The 19,595-nt window shown below is 38.7% G+C and overlaps 1 protein-coding gene across 1 annotated transcript in view; it reads left to right on the forward strand.

Moving 5' to 3' along the window:
* Stacl (SH3 and cysteine-rich domain-containing protein) overlaps positions 1–19,595 on the forward strand; it is a 174,678-nt gene that overhangs the window by 130,436 nt on the left and 24,647 nt on the right. Inside the window, 4 exon segments of the mRNA XM_070108710.1 lie at positions 5,734–5,858; positions 5,941–6,096; positions 9,411–9,605; positions 12,042–12,374. Coding sequence (XP_069964811.1) covers positions 5,734–5,858; positions 5,941–6,096; positions 9,411–9,605; positions 12,042–12,374 — 809 coding nt within the window.

Consider the following 19,595-nt stretch of genomic DNA (forward strand, 5'->3'; position numbering starts at 1 on the left):
CAAGCCAGCAAGCAAAAACTGGCACATACTATTTCCCGTAGACCTTTCAGGCACAACTGTACTTAAGTTTTCTATCCCTTGCGAAAAGCCGAGAGCCGCCATTTACATTTTCTTGTTCGTAAACGCCAACCGGGAGTTTATAAAATAATCAGGGTCAATTATTTTTGGAAATTCTGCAATTGCACGACCCTTTAGGTCAATTTCTACTAACTTTGCAAACGCTAAATTCAATCGTACATGGGAAGCGGTGGTCCAAGGTAAGCTCGATATGTGCTGCTCGAAGTATTCTAAACTGACTGAGACCAAAACGAAATCATATAAATTCATATAACTAACAGTAGCTCATACCTCTGTTAACTACCCAATCCCCACTCGTGTATGCAAGCTTGTAGTCCACATCCATTTCGACTCCTCCCAATAACGTGTGAATTCTTGTGAATTAAAAAAAGTAAAACATCCAGTATTTAGTTCCATTCGGGTTTGGTCCGTCCACGAGTCTCTTAGTATGTAGCTTAAGTAGTTATGTCGTTAGTTGTACATAAAACAAAAATTAAAACAAAAACCACAAGTATGTATGTAATTTTGGAAGTTATTTCCTAAATTCTAGTTAGACACACATTAACAGTTACCCATTTATCCAACTGAAGCGATTTACTAAAAATTTTAAAATATTTCAGTAGACCTACCCTTGCGTCCTCTTCTACCACAAATTTCTTACGAAAAGATTCTACTCCTCCAACACACCCACCTCTTGTACATATATTCCATAGATATATATATATTTATTTAACCATCATTTAGAAAAGGAGATTTGCAAATGCTGAACTATTTCGCATTTCTTTTGAATTTTTTGTAGCCATGATTCATGCACAACTCATGTTTGTGGATGGTACATGTGTGCTAACCGACGTCCCCAACGTCGCTTGTTTTTTAAATCTTAATTTTTCTTTAGAATTTGCTATAATTATACTGGCATCTCTGTTATATGTTAAGCATATACTAAATATATTTAATAATTCCGTCATAGTATTCATTTCTCTTTTCACATTTTCATTCAAAATATTTTGCAAGTTTACTTAAGTCTTTTGCGTTTTCTCTTTTGAGTTCCTTTAAATATTGCTGTTTTATAGCTATTATTTTGGATGTGGAAGCTTTGCCACAATCCGATCGGCCTAGTTATTTAGACTAAAGATAGAATGTGTAGTCGCCGTGGCATTCCCCAAGGAGACTGGTGCTCGAAAGCATGGAGAGAGCAGGGCAAGTTGTAAGTTGTTCTGTGCTCATGCAAGACCGTAGATTGCTTTCGGGTAGACAGTGCGGGCTGTTAACGATTGTTTACTGCATCCCTTGAAGTTCTAGGTTCTAATTCAGTCGTTGGGAGCTTGTCTTCTCAAGATTTTGCACTCATTTAATTAATTTAATGCATATAGCTTCCCACTATGTCGGATGGATCGATTTTCTTTACATAAAGAATATAGTGAATTCACTTTTAGCTTGTTGTTCTAATATTTCCAATATATTGTTACGGTAATGCTTAAAGATCCCAAAAATGCAGTTCAGATCACTGTCGCTTTACGCGGAAGCACGAAAATCCAAGAAATAATGCACAAACTTTTTGTAGCATATGAGTTCCATGTTGTGTGAAGTTGTGTGCTTAAATGTTTGAATTTTCATTTCCAACTACAATATCACTAAATGATCTGGGACTTTACCGCTACAATGGCAAGTGAGAGTTGCAAATAAATACCCAAATTGCTGGATAACAAAACGCGCATGAATGGCCAAACAAACAGGCTGTACGCCAGGCAGACAACAAACCAAAACAGCATATGCCTACACATACATTCAAAGGCGCATAAGAATCTTATGTATTTATGTGTGTGCACAACCCGCTCCAGCGTGCATGTGCGTGTGCTATTGCCTGCCATTTGGCAAATAAAACGTAATAAATTTAGAAGCGCATAGAATTTGTGTAAACATCGGGTTATTTGATTATTGTATATGAGTGTGTGTATTTGTGTGCAAACGGTGTCAAGTACAAGACATTCCATTTGATAGAGACTAGACGACATTCGATGGAAAGGTCAACGCTTCGTACTTCTATTTCATAACTTCAACTCTGCTTTTTGCAGAGATGATTTTTTGACGCTTTAGGCGATATGATAACGGCAATTCTGATTCAACCGCAAGTATTGCCTTTAATTAACGTAATAAGATGATATACAAATAGTTTAAATACGTGCTTTGATTTTCCTTGTGGATGACATTCGTAGTAGTTGCGGACTAGAACGTGCTCGCATCAAGTCTTGATGCTTTTTGCTGGGTAAATGAGTTTGTAAATACGCATTTGGCAGCGTATTCATATTTCGTTGCCGAAGCTCCAATTCAACGAGCAAACAATGCAATGCAAACATCAACAATGAAAGTATAAACAACTACAACAATTAGCAGTAGTGTCGACGGAATTAGCAACTGGTTCGCAGACGAACGGACTCACCGAAATGGACCAATGACCGAGCGCACATCAGCACAGACACACACACATATGCGCCCATGTGCCTCGTGCGTGTGCAATCGGTTGAGATCGCGCTGGTGTAGGCATTTAGGAATGCGCTTTGTGAATGAAGAGCGGCGAATAAATAATGCGGCGGACAAGGCGAATCTAACTAGAAAAAACTACAGTTACTACTTTGCAACAACACAAAAGCAACAACATATACATAAAATGAAAATTGCGGTAACAATGAAAATGAAGAAGACATCAAACAATAACAACAAAAGCGTGCAACAATTACAAAAATAATAAACACAAGCACAAACAACAACAGCGTTATTATGCCGACAATGAGCAGCACAAAGCTCAACAGTAACAGCAACAACAACAACAGCAACAATGGAAAGCATGTCAGCAGCGGAAGGACGTGGGTGTTTGTGCATGTATGTGTGTGTTAGTTAGTATGAGTGAGTGTCTGCAGTAATGCAAAATGAATAAACTGCCTTCGAAATTGGTTGCGTATACGCCACAGTGCATGGAGCGTAAAATGCCAGCAAATTAATGATAAGCAAGCGCACGTGCAGACATGTTTATGCAGAAAATATTGTTTTGCGCACACATTTACACAGCGTAAATAACACGAGCGGCAGCGGCAGTGCGCTCGCTGCCGCAGGTGCATGTGTGTGTGTGTGCGAGCATTATGGTTAAATAAATTGTTATTGCTCATGTAAGCGGAAGCGTATGAAAGTAATTGGCAATGAAAACAAGATCTTTTGGGTGTTGAGCGAAAGTGAAATGAAATATTTTTTACACTTCGCTGCGGCGTTACAATTATGCTCGAGGATGAGAGCGTGTGCGTATAGACGGTGCGCGCGGCAGAAACGTATATACTATTTGCATTTTTAATTTGATTTAAAAGAGTTATTAAATTCAGAATTCTTTATTACAAAATTACAAAATTTTCTGTACAACAATTTTAATATGGAAAACAGTTATGCTACAGATGTTCAGCAACGAAGTGTAAATTTATGATGCAAAATTAATTTATTCAATTAAATTAAATTTCAATTCAATTATATTGTGTCACTTACGCAACAACTGTCATTTTCACTTGGCAACTGTTTCAGATAATGAATTAATTAATTTTAAAAAAATTTTGTTGCAGCGTAAAAGCAAAAAAACATAAAATATTCAAATCAACTTGCAAAGAGCTCATCCCGATTAAGTCTCCCAACTGCAGACCAATTGTATTAAATTCTCGTTCTTCTTAAAAGTTCGGGTCTATTTCAGGCAGCGATTTCTATACTAACTGGATCCTCCTACTATTTAATTAATAATCCATTATGCAAAAACTACTAATTTCTTTTGCCTTATGCCCTTAAACAATTTATTATCACATCTTTTTGAAATGTAAAAAGAGTAAAAGAGTAAAGCAATCAACTTCGAAATCAGAGCGGGAGAATTTTTATTTTTTGCATATATGAAATTATTGGTAAAAATATTGCCGAGTCATTCCGATTAAATCGGCGTTGAGGATGCACAATGGCTTAGTAAACATATACTTACACACATGCATTAAATACACACATGTATGTGAGACGCAGCGGGACGCTGAATGGCAATGTCAATAATGTAGCAATTGCAAACGAGCTTCCCCACACACACATACAGACATATGCAAATACACACGCGAATGCGTTGATCTGTTGCCACTTGCATTATGTATTTATATATGTATGTGGTAATGTGTGTATGTGTATGTGTGAGCACAGATAGGCAATCAGTAATTGGATATTGTCCGTTAACATGACACGCAAACACATCGTCAGCACACACACACGCGCGCACACTGATACAAGTAAATGACATTTCGCATTCACCGATGCGTTTACATGCTTTCGAGGAATATCCGTGCGCACTGCTCCATGGACGGGTGTCGGCGGCAGCGGTGGCTTCGGTGGCAAAGCGCCACATTTCAACTTTACTTTTTTCAACTCGCTGGCCAATTTGTCAGTTTAACAATTATCATTGCCACTGTTGTTGCTGCAACTGATAGCGTTGTTGTTGTTGTTGCCGTTTTTGTGACAGTTTTCGCGCTGCTGCAACTGTTTCATTTTTATTTCGCGCTGTTTCTCTTTGCTACATTTTTTGCACTTCGCATTGTTATTGTTTACAATTCTCATATTGTTGTTGCCATTTGCCACTTTCGTTTAATTCAATATATTGTAAGTATGTGATTGGCTTTTATTTTCTCGCTCATCCCTCGTTTTAAAATCCCCATTCAGTTTGCAAGTTAATTGATCGATCGTCTGTGACCGACAGTTGCCACAAACAACAAAAACAACGTCGCATACGTGCACGCGTGAGTTGCGTTGTGTGTCACAGCGTATACGTAACATAGCACACAAAGTTACAAGTTCAAGTCCTCACCGTTTTTAAGGGTAAAACAAATATTTCCAATGAAGTTTATAACGGGTGTTCTTAAGGCACATACTTTGGAAAACTTTTTGAAATCAGGTGAATTTTGATAATGTCAATCGTCAAAAAATGAACACTGCCCTGGAGAGCGATTGTTTCCGTAAAAGTGCTCAGTATCCTGAGTGTGAATTTCGGAGCTTCGATTTCAGCTTTATCAAATGTGTTTAGCCCTGCCTTGAGATATTTATATGTGACAGGATTAAGTATGAATGGAATGGCATGGAAACCTTATAATATATTATTATTATTTTGTGAGTGATGTAAATATAGATTGAAAGAGGTTTCTGCCGAACAACTACTTCTTTGAAACTTAGAAGCATACTTGTATAACAATTTTTGGGTTACTGGATTATGATGTTTGAAGAAGATGAATAAATTTCTGGTTGCTCTCAAGTTTTACACTGGAAATGAAAAGTAGAAAAGATTGCTACGAGCATTGATAATCATGAAATTTGAGAGTCGCTTTAACCGAACCTTTTATTCAAAATCAACTGTTTTTTTAACTCCACATCAATTTCGACTTCATTATATGTTGCTTTCGATTGGTATTGGTTCAGTATGTAGCGTTCTAAGCTAAACTCGTATGTTTCATTGCATTTTTCAAAGTTTTTGTCTTCATTTCCGTTTACTTGTTTATCGCTTTATTCACACTCATTTGTCCAATCGTCTGCGAGACGCGTAGTTTTCGAACATACAAGTATGTTATATTACATATTAAGTAATTTAGCTTCCATTTTTTTGTGATTTGCTCAACAATTTAGGCGCAATGGAGCCGCCGGCACATCCTCACAACCGCTACGTCCCAACGAGGATGGCAGCCACCACCTGCAGGAGTACACATACAAGAAGATAACCGCCTGCGATGTCTGCTCCCAAATATTAAGAGGTAAGTCATGACGCATGCGCATATATAAAACACCACCACCGTTAATTATTCTAAAGCACACCTCTCGATCTTTTTGGCACAGGTCACACACGTCAGGGATTACGCTGCCGCATCTGCAAACTGAACGCTCATGGCGACTGCGCATCTCAACTGCCCCGCTGCCAGCCGAAGCAGAAGCTACTGCGGCGACAGAAGAGCACATCGGAGCTGGAGAACCGCGTCGATGTCGAGGAAGAAAGTGAGTTCTGAACGTTGCCAATGTTGATTGCCGAAACATCCACTGTTATTGTTGCACTAATATTTGCTTAACCGTAGCGGGGGTAATCAAAGGGCGGTTTATTATTGTACTAAAAACAGTATATTTGTGAATGAGTTGACAAAAGCTGATACAACAATAACAACTAAACGAGCGAGAAAAAAAGTACAGAGCTTATGCTCACTTGGGGTTCCCGAATTAGAGTTAATAGGCGGCGCAGTTTTCTCTTGAAGGTTCAGGGCTGTATCACATAGAGCTTCATAGTTTTTCACAGAAAGTTACGAATATTTTCTGACTTCTGCAGATATTTTCCAAAACATTATTTACACAAAACACTAATTTTTTGCAGATTACCTTGATTTTTTTTTACCTCGAACTTTGCAACGTCTCTTTTCTTTTGTTTTCTTTTCAATATATTAATCGGCAAATATTCTTAAAAATACAACTCTCCCCAAGTTTAACCTAATTTATAGCTTAGCTTCTGAAATTAGCTTGTTAGAAACTCTACTACTTAGCTGAGTGCCCTGTAATGATATCCAAACCCCACTTTTATGTTACTTTCCCAATTATGTGTGCACATCAAATTGTAGGTTAGAATTACGTTTTCTGGAAAGTTTATCGAAAGAAGATAAAATGAAGTGCCCGTAAGAATAAGTAAACAACGAAAATTTGCGGCCGTCAACAAATAACAGAGTGTGCCTTAGATCTGGAGCTGCAGACATACATGTTCGTAATTATTAAATTTATGCAACAACTAAGATTAGTCTACCACCACGTCTATATTAACTTACTTTCTATTTATTGGCTAATTAATTATTTTGAATACTAAATTCTCATATTTCACATCTAATATTAGTAACTAAACGCAAGTCTGGGTCTAACCAGTCTAGAGCTTAAATATCAGTTTTTCAAAAGCCACATTTACTGAGTGGTGTAGGCTAGGCGAAGGAGTTGTAGGGACTATTTTCTCTCCACTTTTATTTTCTCTCCTAAATAGATGAAAGTTTGGAAAAAACGTAGAACAAGGTCGTAGAAGATATCATTAACAAAGCGCCAGTAGATTAGGGGAGCACCAGTCTTCGGAGGTACTAGAATATTAAAGCGCCAAAAACTTGAGCCAAGGTTCCTGTACTCTTTCTATGTGTAGAATTACTGCCATTCCAAACTCACACACATTCACTTAACAAGGAACTTACAATCAGATTTATCAAGTTCATACTCATTTGAATATTTACACAGGCAATTCTTTAATCGAAAGACATTCAGGGCCTTAATTGCATTTGACATTTTTCCCATCGATGCACTTATGAAATTTGCATCGCCTGCAACTAACGAAATGCTCTCCCCTCTCTCTAAGGGTTTCCTTTCAATTTGCCTTGTCATATGCCGGCAATATTTGACGTTACATCGGCTCAACAGCCAGGATGGCAAGCGAAAGAAAGAAAAACAAACGGAAAAAATATGAATTTCTAAGGCATTGTCTTGCAGCAGAGCAAACTTGCCACGCAGCCGGCGCGAGGCGAAAGCAAGTGATTTCTTTCATTGTTTACCCAGCCACATGTACTTGCAATAAGAAACAATCGGAATCCAATATCTTCCTTATTTTTTTTCCAAAGACAACTTTGAGCAATTGCAATTTCATATTGCAACATTATTTGTTTTGCCTCCTTCGCTCCCTACTTTGTTGTGAGCTTTTGATACAACTTTCTCGCTTTTCTTTCGCCCTTTCTTATTTGCATTATAATTGTAAAAGATGAGGCTAGCCTAAGAATTTCCCCGCACAAAACACATTCAAGTGCCGGATTGATTGCTGAGCATTTACCCATGCAATAGATGGTGCGGGAGGGAGCACGGGTGGTGTGGGGTGCATTCAGTCGGCAAAAGCTCATTTCCATCGAATTCTTTTTGAGCGTCTTCTTACTTTGTTTAAGTGCCATTAAAAAAATTGCATTGCCCACACTCAGTGGCAGAGGTAGAATTGTGGAAAACAACAACACCAGTAACAATAGGTTTCTTTTGAGTTTGAGATATAGAAACGTTTTTTTTTAAACATATTTTATGCAAATATTGCTTTTAAGACTACAGGCCTCTAATCTAAGCAAGTATTCGATTCGAGAGGCTCTTTGTGTTAAGCAGAGATTTCAGGCGCAACACCAGAAGCCACAAAAGGGACTTTGATTCGATTGTTAAGCTCTCCCTCCCTTCAACTTTGATTCGGTTTCGTTGCATCACCTTTGTTGAATCGCCAATTGGATGCTCAAACACTTCCCTTCAACCATTTCACACTCGACATAATGCTAGATAAGTATGTCTGTTAGCAGAGGGTTAGCGGCGTGAGTTTTGATGAGCAGACAAATCAATTGTTCAATTGTGACAATCTGATTTGCTGCTGATTGACGCTTTTGAGCGCTTGGCGGCACGGCAGCCTTGCAACGCAAGAAACTAAGTTTCCTTTTGTGCAAGATGCGGAAGAAGGTGGAAACTGTGAGCTCGGACTGCTCGACCGAGAAGTTATATTACACTTGGCAGCCAATTTGAGCGCAAATACTTGAATAAAAGCGCAGAAAAAATTCATGTTCGTAAAATATTTTATTCGGGGTCACTGCGCTGCCAAACTTTCTGTAAATACTTAGGAGCAAAATGTTGAAATTGGATTTCGAAAAACATCGAAAGTTGCATGTTTGTAGGAGTGGTTATAGAATCCAAGGAAATTCTTGCACAAAAATATATATCTTACAGTTATACTCAAAACATACACTTGCATATTTTGTCTCGTTTCTTATTCTGCTTTATTTTCGGTTGAATTGATTACAAACCTCATGCACGACCTGTTTTCTTAAAAACTAAACTCAATATTGGAAAATAAAACAAAAAACGAATGATTTAAGCGATCTTCCAAAAAAAATGCCGTACAAAATATGGATAAGTAGAATTTGGCTTATTTGAAACAATTTGATGGCGCACTTAATGAAAATCCATATCCATTAGAATAGATGGCGAAAATTATTAACATTTTTATATTATATATATTGTATACATTACATTATATATATTGTTTGTGTAAATTGTCGGTAAAATTGTCGGTGTGATAAAGCCATAAAAATATTACGGAAACAGCGGCAAATGCTACTGGAGCCATACCAGGTCACTTAAATCGTTCGTAATCTTCCCGGCAAATTGCCTATAATACACGCAATATTAGACGTATGACATTTCCGTTAAAAAAAAAAAAATACTAAGCCTAACCCGTGTGAAATTAAACTAAGTACAAAATTCCATCAATTGAAATATTCAAGGACCTGCTGAGGACGGCATAAGGGCGCCAACGCCGCCACCGCCACTCGCGCTACAACCAAAGACACCACAGCAACAACAGCAAATACTGGCCGACGAAGAGAATGCGTTGCCGGCGTCGCCCAATGCAAATCAAACAATCGGAAATCGAAAATTCCGCCAGAAAGTGCCGTTCATCGATCGCATAGCGCAATTAGGTATACGAATGAAAATCAGCAAATTACAAAACAAAAAAAAAAAAAAAATATTAGATGAATACACAGCAAAGCATAACGTGCATAAAACGAGAAGAATACTTTATCATACTAATTATTATTGCAGAGTAATTTGCTTTGTTTTGATTGCGAACATCCGTAGGTGCTGCATTCACATACACAAACAGAGTTGATTGGCTCACTGAATGTCAAATTTCCAAAACCCAAATTATGACTAAAGCAACACTCAATTATCGCTATATATACATATATACTCATATATTTAAATAAATATTCATGAGATGTAATCGTGCAAATGTACACTAAAAACACGAAGTTGCAACGAAAGCAAAAGGCTAAAATAAAATGCAACCGTGTGCTTGCTTTAGTTGGCGCATATAGATATATATATAAGCATATGTAAATTATATAATTTCAAGTTTATGTTTAAATGTTTTGTCATAGTTTTCGAGCTTTAGTTTCCAAATCGATAAATAATCCAATAGTTTTGGTCCGAATTTATTAAAGTCTAGTCTGCAGTGTTTCTTAGATTGGCATAGCATGTCTTATTGAAATTAATCGCCAGTATGTCATCCAAATTTTATTAAAATTGCGCTCATACAACCAACTCATTTCATAATCATGGCACTCGGGCTGGACATATAGATATATATATGTATATCTATATCTATATACACGTAGTACCACACGGCGCCACCCAGTAGAAAAGAAGCCACCAGCGATCAACAGTCAACTGAGCGACTGACTGATCTTACGACCTCAAAGTTGATTATAAAGTACTACGACTTATTTGTAATCCTCTCGCTTTTGAAATACCTGTTTGGTTTTGTCAAGATTATTCAAACCGAAATGAAATGAAAAATCAAATTTTTTTTTTTGTAAAATTGTTTCAATACTATAGATGGTCTTCGACTATAACTTCTTCATTTAAATTGCATTCATTTCACCTTTTTTCACACACAAATGACGTAAGCAAATAATACTGGCTGTCTTTTCTACTGGCCGCTGTGCCAATATTTGTTTTCTTTATTGTATTTAAAAGAAGGCATTTAGTTTCACTAATTTTATTGTTGTTTAATCATATAAAATACAACAAACACAAACACGGAACAAAAACAGAACCGAATAAGACGAAAACTCGCCGAGATGAAAACCGAAACCAATCAAAGCGCTTCTACTTTTGGCTCTGACAGCTTTATTTGAGAAAACTTTTTTAATTCGATTAATAACACTGCGCAGCTGCAAAAGTGTTTTGGTTCGTCGGTTCATTCAGTACACCAACACAATCAACACAATCCTAGGAGCACTCTGCCAGGCACAACTTTGTAGTGTTTTGATTAGTTGATCATTAGAAGTGTTTCCTTAATTACTAGCATTTCTTTTATCATAACGACGTAGAACAATTTCATGTAGCCGATCGAGAGAGAAAAGATGAGAGCGATAAATTAGAGTACTCAGTTCTAAGGTCTATATAGAAACTCATCGAACATGCCTCTTGATTTAAACTTACTTCTATAAGTTCAGTTATAATTTTTAATATGTCCCTGTTTATATTAACCTACGAGTATTTAAATCTTATCATAAAAATAAAAATTTCACTATCAGATGTAAATCACATAAGCTATGAGGACATATATTTCCTTATTTCACCTAAGAAATTAAAACTCGCAATAGTCAAGTCATCTCGACAGCATGGCAGATCACAAAGGACCCGCTATTCTTAACTCTGTTCGAGTCAAATAAAAAATAACCCTTAAAAATAAATACTCATCAGTTTCACAAGTTTTGATCGACTTTAATAAAGATTATTGTTTGACATCCTTGCTTGTTTTAATCTTAGAAGATTTTGGACATCACCAAATTTTATTAGAATCTCTTGTGAATTCACAATAAAAAAAATCATAATAAAAATTATCAATACTCTCTTTAGTATCTTTAAGCTAAGTATGAATAAGTAATCAATTTTATTCCTCAAAACGCATTTATTTACCTGAAACTTGAAGTATTTGACAAATTTGTTAAAAGGAGCAAAATTTGTTTTTATAATTTTAATCGATCGTCAAGCAAATTCTTCATAATCCCATCATTCAATTTTTATTTTTATATCACAAACGACGTTTTATTTGGCAAAACTGCCACTGAACTAAAAAACTCATCAAATATCTACTCGACCAACGCTAATTGGCAACCGACACCATGCTCGCTTTATTTCTAACGACCAAAATACAAAACCACCGCAACCACAAAATTATAACCCAACTCGTTAATTGGCCACGCCCCAACCTACTTCGTGTTAAAACTTTACGAACCACCATTTCGCAACATTTCCAAACATTTCTCGAACAGAATTCACAGATATTGATCAAATCTATCGCGTACTCAAACAAACCGGTGAACTTAAGTCCGCGAACATTGCAGCGTCCACGACGGGAACCGGTGTAGTAGCCGCCAGTGCCGACAAATCCGTCCAAGGTAGCAGCAAAACGGATGGACCAGACATACAAATCATTAATGTGCCCGACTACCCGGAACGTACCGGCATCATCGGGGGCCCGGGCAGCAGCAGCAGTACGGGAGGCCTCTCCGCGATAGCAGCAACGGCCGTGGCGGCGGCACAACGCGCTGGACGGGGTGTGCGTCCGCCGCCGGTGCCGGTGCCGATACTTGGGGTACAGTTGCAGCAGCAGGAGCTAGCGCAGCAACGCAGCGGTGGATTACCGGTGCCGCAGCAAGATGTCTCGAGCAGTTCAGGTCCGCCATGTTTAATTCCTTCCATGATTGCTCTATTTCAGTTCACCTTCTTCCTCTCACCACAAATTTTGTTTTGAAGACATCACGTTTCACTTTCACCAAACGTTCGATGCAGATTTACACATTTCATCACTTTTGTTCAGCGATAAACCACACGTTTTAGAATCTACTTACCTACTTCCATAGCATCGACAGAATGCGAGGAGATTTCCCTAACTCAAGTTATCTCCTCCATGCACCACCCTGTGTCACGTGTGAATAAGTTTTCGTTTTATTAATTCCATTCGAATCGTTTCCTTTCTCTTTCTCTCAAATTTGAGACTTGTAAAATATTCGTTTACTCTTTTTGAACAGTGTCTTCCGCTTGTCTCATTTCTTTTTCTCTCTCTTCTCTGTCTCCTAGTTTGCTCGTTTGTAGTTGTGTGAAGTTATCAGTTTCCTCATTATGTTTGCATACTTTACTCCTTTCCAGAGTCCTGCGAATCCCATTTAATCCAGTCTTGCCTCTTATTTGTTATAGTAGCTCATATTTTATTCATGCTCGTTACGTTTCTGGCGGTTTTGTTTTATTCTATTTGTAGTGCTTTTTACACAATTTGTTATTCTTTTATAAGGGTTGACTTACTTTGTAAGCTTCTTGCAACCGCAGAGTAAAACCTATATTTTTGAAATGCGCTCATACAAATCGACGACACAGCCTAAGCAAGATGTAAAGTTCTTGTGATTTTCCAGTCTACAAACTACCCAAAAACTGCTTGCACTCAAGCCTCTCGTCATAATTCCTCCCACTCAACATTCTGCCTGCAACCATTTACAGCTCACAACAGCCACTTCTCAAAAACTACACCCAAATAATACTGAAACCCAGTACAGTCACTATCCAATTCTCAAACCGCAATATCACCTCCGTGTTCCACACCTCTAAGCATACTCACAAAAGTCTTCCGTTTCCATTTGATTTCTGTTCTCTGCTTAGTTTTTATTCTGATTCTGATTTATTTTTCCATTTGCCTCATGCTTCCATTCTCGTAATATTAATCAGCTAAGTAGCCAACACTCGAATCGCTTTTATTGCTTTATATATATACAAGTATATTATACTAGCTGCGCATTTTCCAGCCGGTTTCGAGCAAAAACAAGATTCTCTACTTGTATTTATGCACTTTCTTGTGAATGACTTTGCGCTTAACCGCCGCTTTCTTAGCAAAAATTATATATAAAGGATCAGTATTTATTTGTGTTAACTTTGTTACCTACATACTTATAGCTATGGATAAAACGTCTAATTGATTGATTCTGCTTTATTATATAATATATATACACACACATACGAGATAATACGAAGATTAATACGAATAATCAAGTAGAACATTGCGTTTAGTGGAAGTGATTGCTTAGCTTATATACATACAATATCTTAAAAGTACAAAACTATATAATATTTGAATGTTATAGCAAATGGATTTTGGACTTTTTGGTAAATGAGTCTGTAGCCCTGTACCGTTAGAAACCCTCAGAATGACTTCGAGACAGTTTCGCCATTTCACATTATTTCAACGTTTATAATTAATTTTCGGTGTTTATTTCATAATCACGATCGATTTACCGAGTGAGAATGCTTAAAACTGAACTGGAAGTGTCCCCCTAACAAAAAAGAGACCATGACCATGAATCTGTTGTAATTAGCGTTTAATTTTGCGTTTGTTGCAGCAACTGCTGTTGGTTCAACATTTTTGTAAAGAGAACTGTTATAAGAAATCGTAACTTTTTATAAAGAATGTAAATAATACATATAGCATCTTGCTTAGACGTGTACGGCAATGCCCTGGAACATAGTCCATAAATACAATTGGCTCACCACTACAGCAGTAAAAGACTTCTTCGTGCTGCAAAGTGAGCATTGCATGCTTTCAGGCGCACTAATGTTGTGAAATTAAACGATACAGAAAGCCACCCTGCCGATTAACCACGAGCAACGAAGTAATTAGAGCGTTTATTAACGCATATGTGTTGAAAGCAGAAAAGAAATCCTTTAATTGGCTTCGCCATTTTCGTTGCAGCAATTGGGGCGCGAGGCAGCATAGATTCAAAATTGGAGTAGAACGAAGGAAAAATTTAATTTACGATTCGCCATTTTAATGGAATTTCTTATGGGGCTCCTGCGAATGCAACTAAGAGACTCCATATCCGCGGGACTGTTTAATGTTGGCCGCCATTCATCCGCCATGCACTCAAGGGGCAGATCTCCTATAACCTCCAGCATTAACCTGCGCTACACTGCGTGCGTATGTTTTTTCCGGAGAGTTTTGTGGCTGCCTAGCTTTTGCGTTGAATAGTGAACTGGCTGTGAAAGCTGTTGCAAATTAAACGACTATGAAGCCGCACGTGGCCAGCACTGCGGTTGCTGGGGCACTATCTGGATCTAAAAAGTTGCACACGCTGACCTGCACATACGCATTTTGTGTAGAGCGAAACGAAATAAGTCCAAAAGTTGCCGCCAGTATTTATTTGCGCAAATTGCTTTCCAGTAAACACACCCTTTAAGACCTTAAGCAAAGGCTGCCATGATACGCTTCGCATGTGGCTATGAAAATGCATTTGCATCCTCTCAGCAGGAGCTCACAATACTTCTCCAAGTATTTGCTCCAAGAACTGCCAGGCTATATTGCACCTTACTTGCTTTGCGGGGAAAGTGTGTGGAAAGCGGCCAATAAAACATAGCCTAACTGCAGGCGTTTAAAGCGGATAAATATTGCGATGACAGCGCCGTCATACCTCGCGTGCATTTTTATTACCTTCGCCTATTGAGTAGCGTATTTTGAACTGCAGCACTGCAAACGCACGAACACACATGCATACGCACATGAATATTTCATGCCAAGTAACGCCAACGTTCCGCATGAAAGACGACGTTGCTAATACCTCGCGGGCGGTTTGCGGTCACATGTGTGTGGCATTCCTGCTCAGACGGCGACGTAAACAACCGACTGAAGAACATGTCGCAAAGAAATCTGACGATTAATAGGCCACATTGTCGCCGCTAGTCAAAGAACGGTGCAAGGATTGAACGACGGTTGCATGCCACACGAGAAAAGAGATTATTTTGTATATTTTCGAGCCGTCTTTGAACTCTTTCTGGCAAAGACCTTTTTTTGTGGCGTAGTCTTGCACGATTGCGATAAAAGTTTTGCCAGCAATCCTTGCATTGGCATATTTATGCTCCGATTTATAGTTTGTGGCATTAGACAAGCCAATATGCAGCAAATTGTAATGATTTCTCTGCATTTCTCTTCCACGAGTGGATTTGTTTTTTACCCGAAATGAACAGCAATTTAGTTTTGATAAAATATCGAAAAAAGCCATTTTTAGTATCCCGGATCTCGGCGTAAATTTATCTCATTAACTTTATAAGAACAACAATTGCAACAATTTAGTGTATCTCAGGCTACTGCGTGCCTGAATCGGCTGCCTTGGAAAATAAATTATGGAACATAAAAAGGAAATTGCATTCCTGTTCGCCGGCGGCCCGTGTTATCGGCGAGCTGCCATAGTTGTCGGAGCCGTTGTTAAACTTGCACCTGGCTGCCAAATAGTTAGTAAATGAGCGGCAAAAGCGATGCAAGTTGCTGATATGTCGCACATTTTGAGGCTGCAATAACAGCCATGCAACAACTGTAAACTTGTGCTTTACTGCCAATTGCATGGCATAGCACAGCGTGTAACAAGGAGACTTCACCGCCGCAACTGTAAAACTTTTGATAAGCCCGTCAGAGTTAAGGTGAGCGCGATAGCTGCAGCGGCCCAGCAGTGCACCGCCGCCGCCTCCGGCAGTTGGTCGCAAGTTGTAACATGCCACATAAACAGTGGGCGATGCGAACTACAGTAATAAAATTGCTGATAAAAATGCTTTGTGGCAGTAAAAGTAATTGCAACATTGCGCATTGCCAACAGCCTTGACTATAGCAGAGCGCGTGGAAGCGAAAGGCGCTACGCGAAACGACTAATAAATGCTTTCGTATAGTAATCAAAGGAAGTTGCTCGATTTACCTCCTAGAGAAAATGTGACACAAAGGTAGCTGGGGAATTGTCGCTTGAGTAGGTGTGGTGTCGAATGGGCAAATGTGAGAAAATTAATTTGTTGCACGTGAAATCTTAAGCGGACTACGAAAAGTTTTCTCTCGTTTAAACATTGCATGAGATACCATCAAATATTCTTTAAAACCTATTCGGAAAGTTTAGAGTTAATAAGGCTAAAATAAGTTATCGGTGGCGGCCAATAAAAAAAACAGTCTTGGAACAGTAAATTAATTTCTTGGAGTAAGCATTGTGACCTCCTTGGATTTGTACTAAAGGGTGTTCTCGTACATTGTCTTTTGGACCGTCGAAAATTCCGCCAGCTCAGACTGACTACTTTTGCCCCTTCCATAATAGGAGATTAGTTTCGTTTTCACCTTTTAAGTATCCACCTAATGTTCATATATATGTCTGAAGTGCCATTCATAATGTGCGTTGTTGTGTTTAACTTGCGGCGGAACAGTCTGTCCGCAATGTTGATTACCAGTCGAAACACACTTCGTCGCACTTGACCAATGGAATATTTTGAAGCAGTCTTCAGTGTGCTGTCTCTTCTTCGCCGAACCATACGTCGAGCTCGGTGTTACGGTGCTCAATGTAATGTATTCTTATACGTACTTCACTGCCATTAACTCACTGTTGTTGCGGAGTTCGCGGTTTACTAAGCACTGGCGATTGGAGGCAACTTCACACAAGAGTTGTTGCCGTCATTGATCGTAATTTTGCCACAACGGCAGTTTCCAACACCGAGTCCCACAACAAAATGGGGCACCAGCCAAATTTCGGACGTCTGGCTAGCGCAGCTTCACAGCTCCGACAATGTTTGCAACAATGCCAGTGGCAACAGCAATAACAACAACGACAAATTGTCTACTAACTAAAGCTATAACACTGGCTAGCGACAATGGCGTCGCGGCCGTAATTTTCCAGTCAAGTGCGCCGTTGGTACTCGGCCAGCAGCACCGCACCCCTTCACCCTGTCACCCATTCGCCAAACCAAGACTCATCCATTACATCGCTTCACCTAAGAAGGTAGCTCTCACAACTGTGTGGCTGGACATGACTTTGGCGGCGCCGCCGTCAGTTTGCGTTGTTGATGTTACTATTGTTGTTAACGGTGCTGCTAAATTTGTCGCTGCCATTGTTGTTGTTGGCAATATACTTGCTGTTTCTTGGCTTTGCGCCGTCAGCGTCCACATCTTTGGTCACATACATTCTGGCCCTCCTCCCTCATCTACCCGTCCTTGCCGTCACACACACAAATGCGGAGCACACTCTTCTCTTGGCATTAGTATCATTTTCTTTGTGGCAACGTAGAGAATTTTAGGCACTCTGACTGTGCGGTTGTTAGTGCGTTTGTGCACTTCATAATGCCACTCTCGAGTTTATGACGTGCTTGCGCCGCACTTTCGCACCACTTTAGTGCCACTTCTGTATAAATTTCATTTCCGCTCCTTATGATATACAACAACACACATTCGCACATACATGAAGCGCTTTCGTATGGTTTATTTTTATGGGAAAGTATTCTTAACTACACAAAGGAAAATACATAGCTGTAATGACGTTTGAGTAGACAGGCATTAGGGTGGTCATTCTTGAGGCTAGCCTTAGCACATAGCTGCACTCTATCTGTCAATTTTAGAACTAAAATTTCTGTTGTGCCGGTTCACGCCCACCCTTACGCGCACACACAGAAACTTAGTTGACTTACAAAATGCTCATAAGTGGTTTAGCCCATGCTCACACAAGGGGACAATAAAAATTTCTAATATCGCAAATTCAATTCGCCATAAAAGATATTCGACCATAAAAATTGTCGATGAATATCGTTCAATAGAAAAATGATTTCACTTCTCTCCAGCGATAAAGAAATGGCGGAAAAATCAATTGTGTTTACAGCGCAATTGGGAATCCAGTCTACGAATGTTATTGAAGGAAATGAGCCAGAAGTACTTGTACTAACTCACATATGTACACTCACATACAAGTATACCTCAATGTGAATTCGATGAAAAAGAAAGTTATGATATCGAGATTTGAAATGTTTTTGACGAAAAACGTCGCTTTCTGCTCTATCTTTAGCAGAAATTGAAGTTTCAGTTCAGTTTCAAGCATTTTTCGAGGCGAAATTAATGTTGATTTTTGTACTAATCCGCCAGTTCTAGTCTTTCTGCCTCTATCTTGCTATGCTCATTCCGACTTCATAGTTATATTAGAAACTTATAGTAAAATCTAGTGAATAGTATAGACATTTTTTACGTAACTATAAATCTTTATTTGTGTTTTAAATGCATGGCGTTGTTTATAAGTTAAATAGCTAAAAATAGTTTAACAACTTCACAGCTCTTAACAGATTTCGTAAATTTCAGTTCAATGCAATTTAGTTTTTTGTTGATGCGAACTCCACTAAGTTTTGTAATAATTTTGGTTTAATTTAACTAGTCTGATAGATTACTTTTGATGCATACACTCGCGACTGAACACTGATTTTGGGGATATTAATGCAACAGGTGAATCAGAGTAGAAATCAGCGAATATAATTTTTATAAGGGCTTTGAAAATTGTGAAACGAAAAATGGTTTGATTTTCAGAAATTATAAAAATGGTCATCTTTGCAACGATGATTTATGAAGCTGCACTAAACTTATGAAAACTGTGATGACTATTAATCGTAAAGGATCATAATTCCATAGCAAAGCAATATTTTAACGCTTTCAATAAACTCACCTTTTCAACATTTGCACTTATCTTTAGCAAAAATTTAGAAAATTTAAGAGTTTTCTCATAATTTACTAACCAATATCACCGATTTCTGCCGCACTTTTCCTTTTTCCCGTATTTTCTCTTTCTTTTGCCAAACGAATCAAACCGCCACGATCATCAACAAACCTAAATCTGACTTGATCACTTTGACTATTTCACCAACCGCCCGAAAAATTCTGCTAAACAAATTACACATTAGACTACCGCTTGTCCCTGGGCAACGCCGTCGCCATGCAAATGCCACCGCCCCCTTCGATGGCGAGTGTGCCGACGTCGGCGTATATCAGCGGTGGCATCGGCATCAACTATTATACCGCGACGCAGCCAACGTCGGCGACGCTCAAGAACAACGTGCTGGCCTATCAGCAGCAGCAACAGCTA

The sequence above is a fragment of the Bactrocera oleae genome, chromosome 4 (genome assembly GCF_042242935.1).
Source record: "Bactrocera oleae isolate idBacOlea1 chromosome 4, idBacOlea1, whole genome shotgun sequence".
NCBI lineage: Eukaryota > Metazoa > Arthropoda > Insecta > Diptera > Tephritidae > Bactrocera > Bactrocera oleae.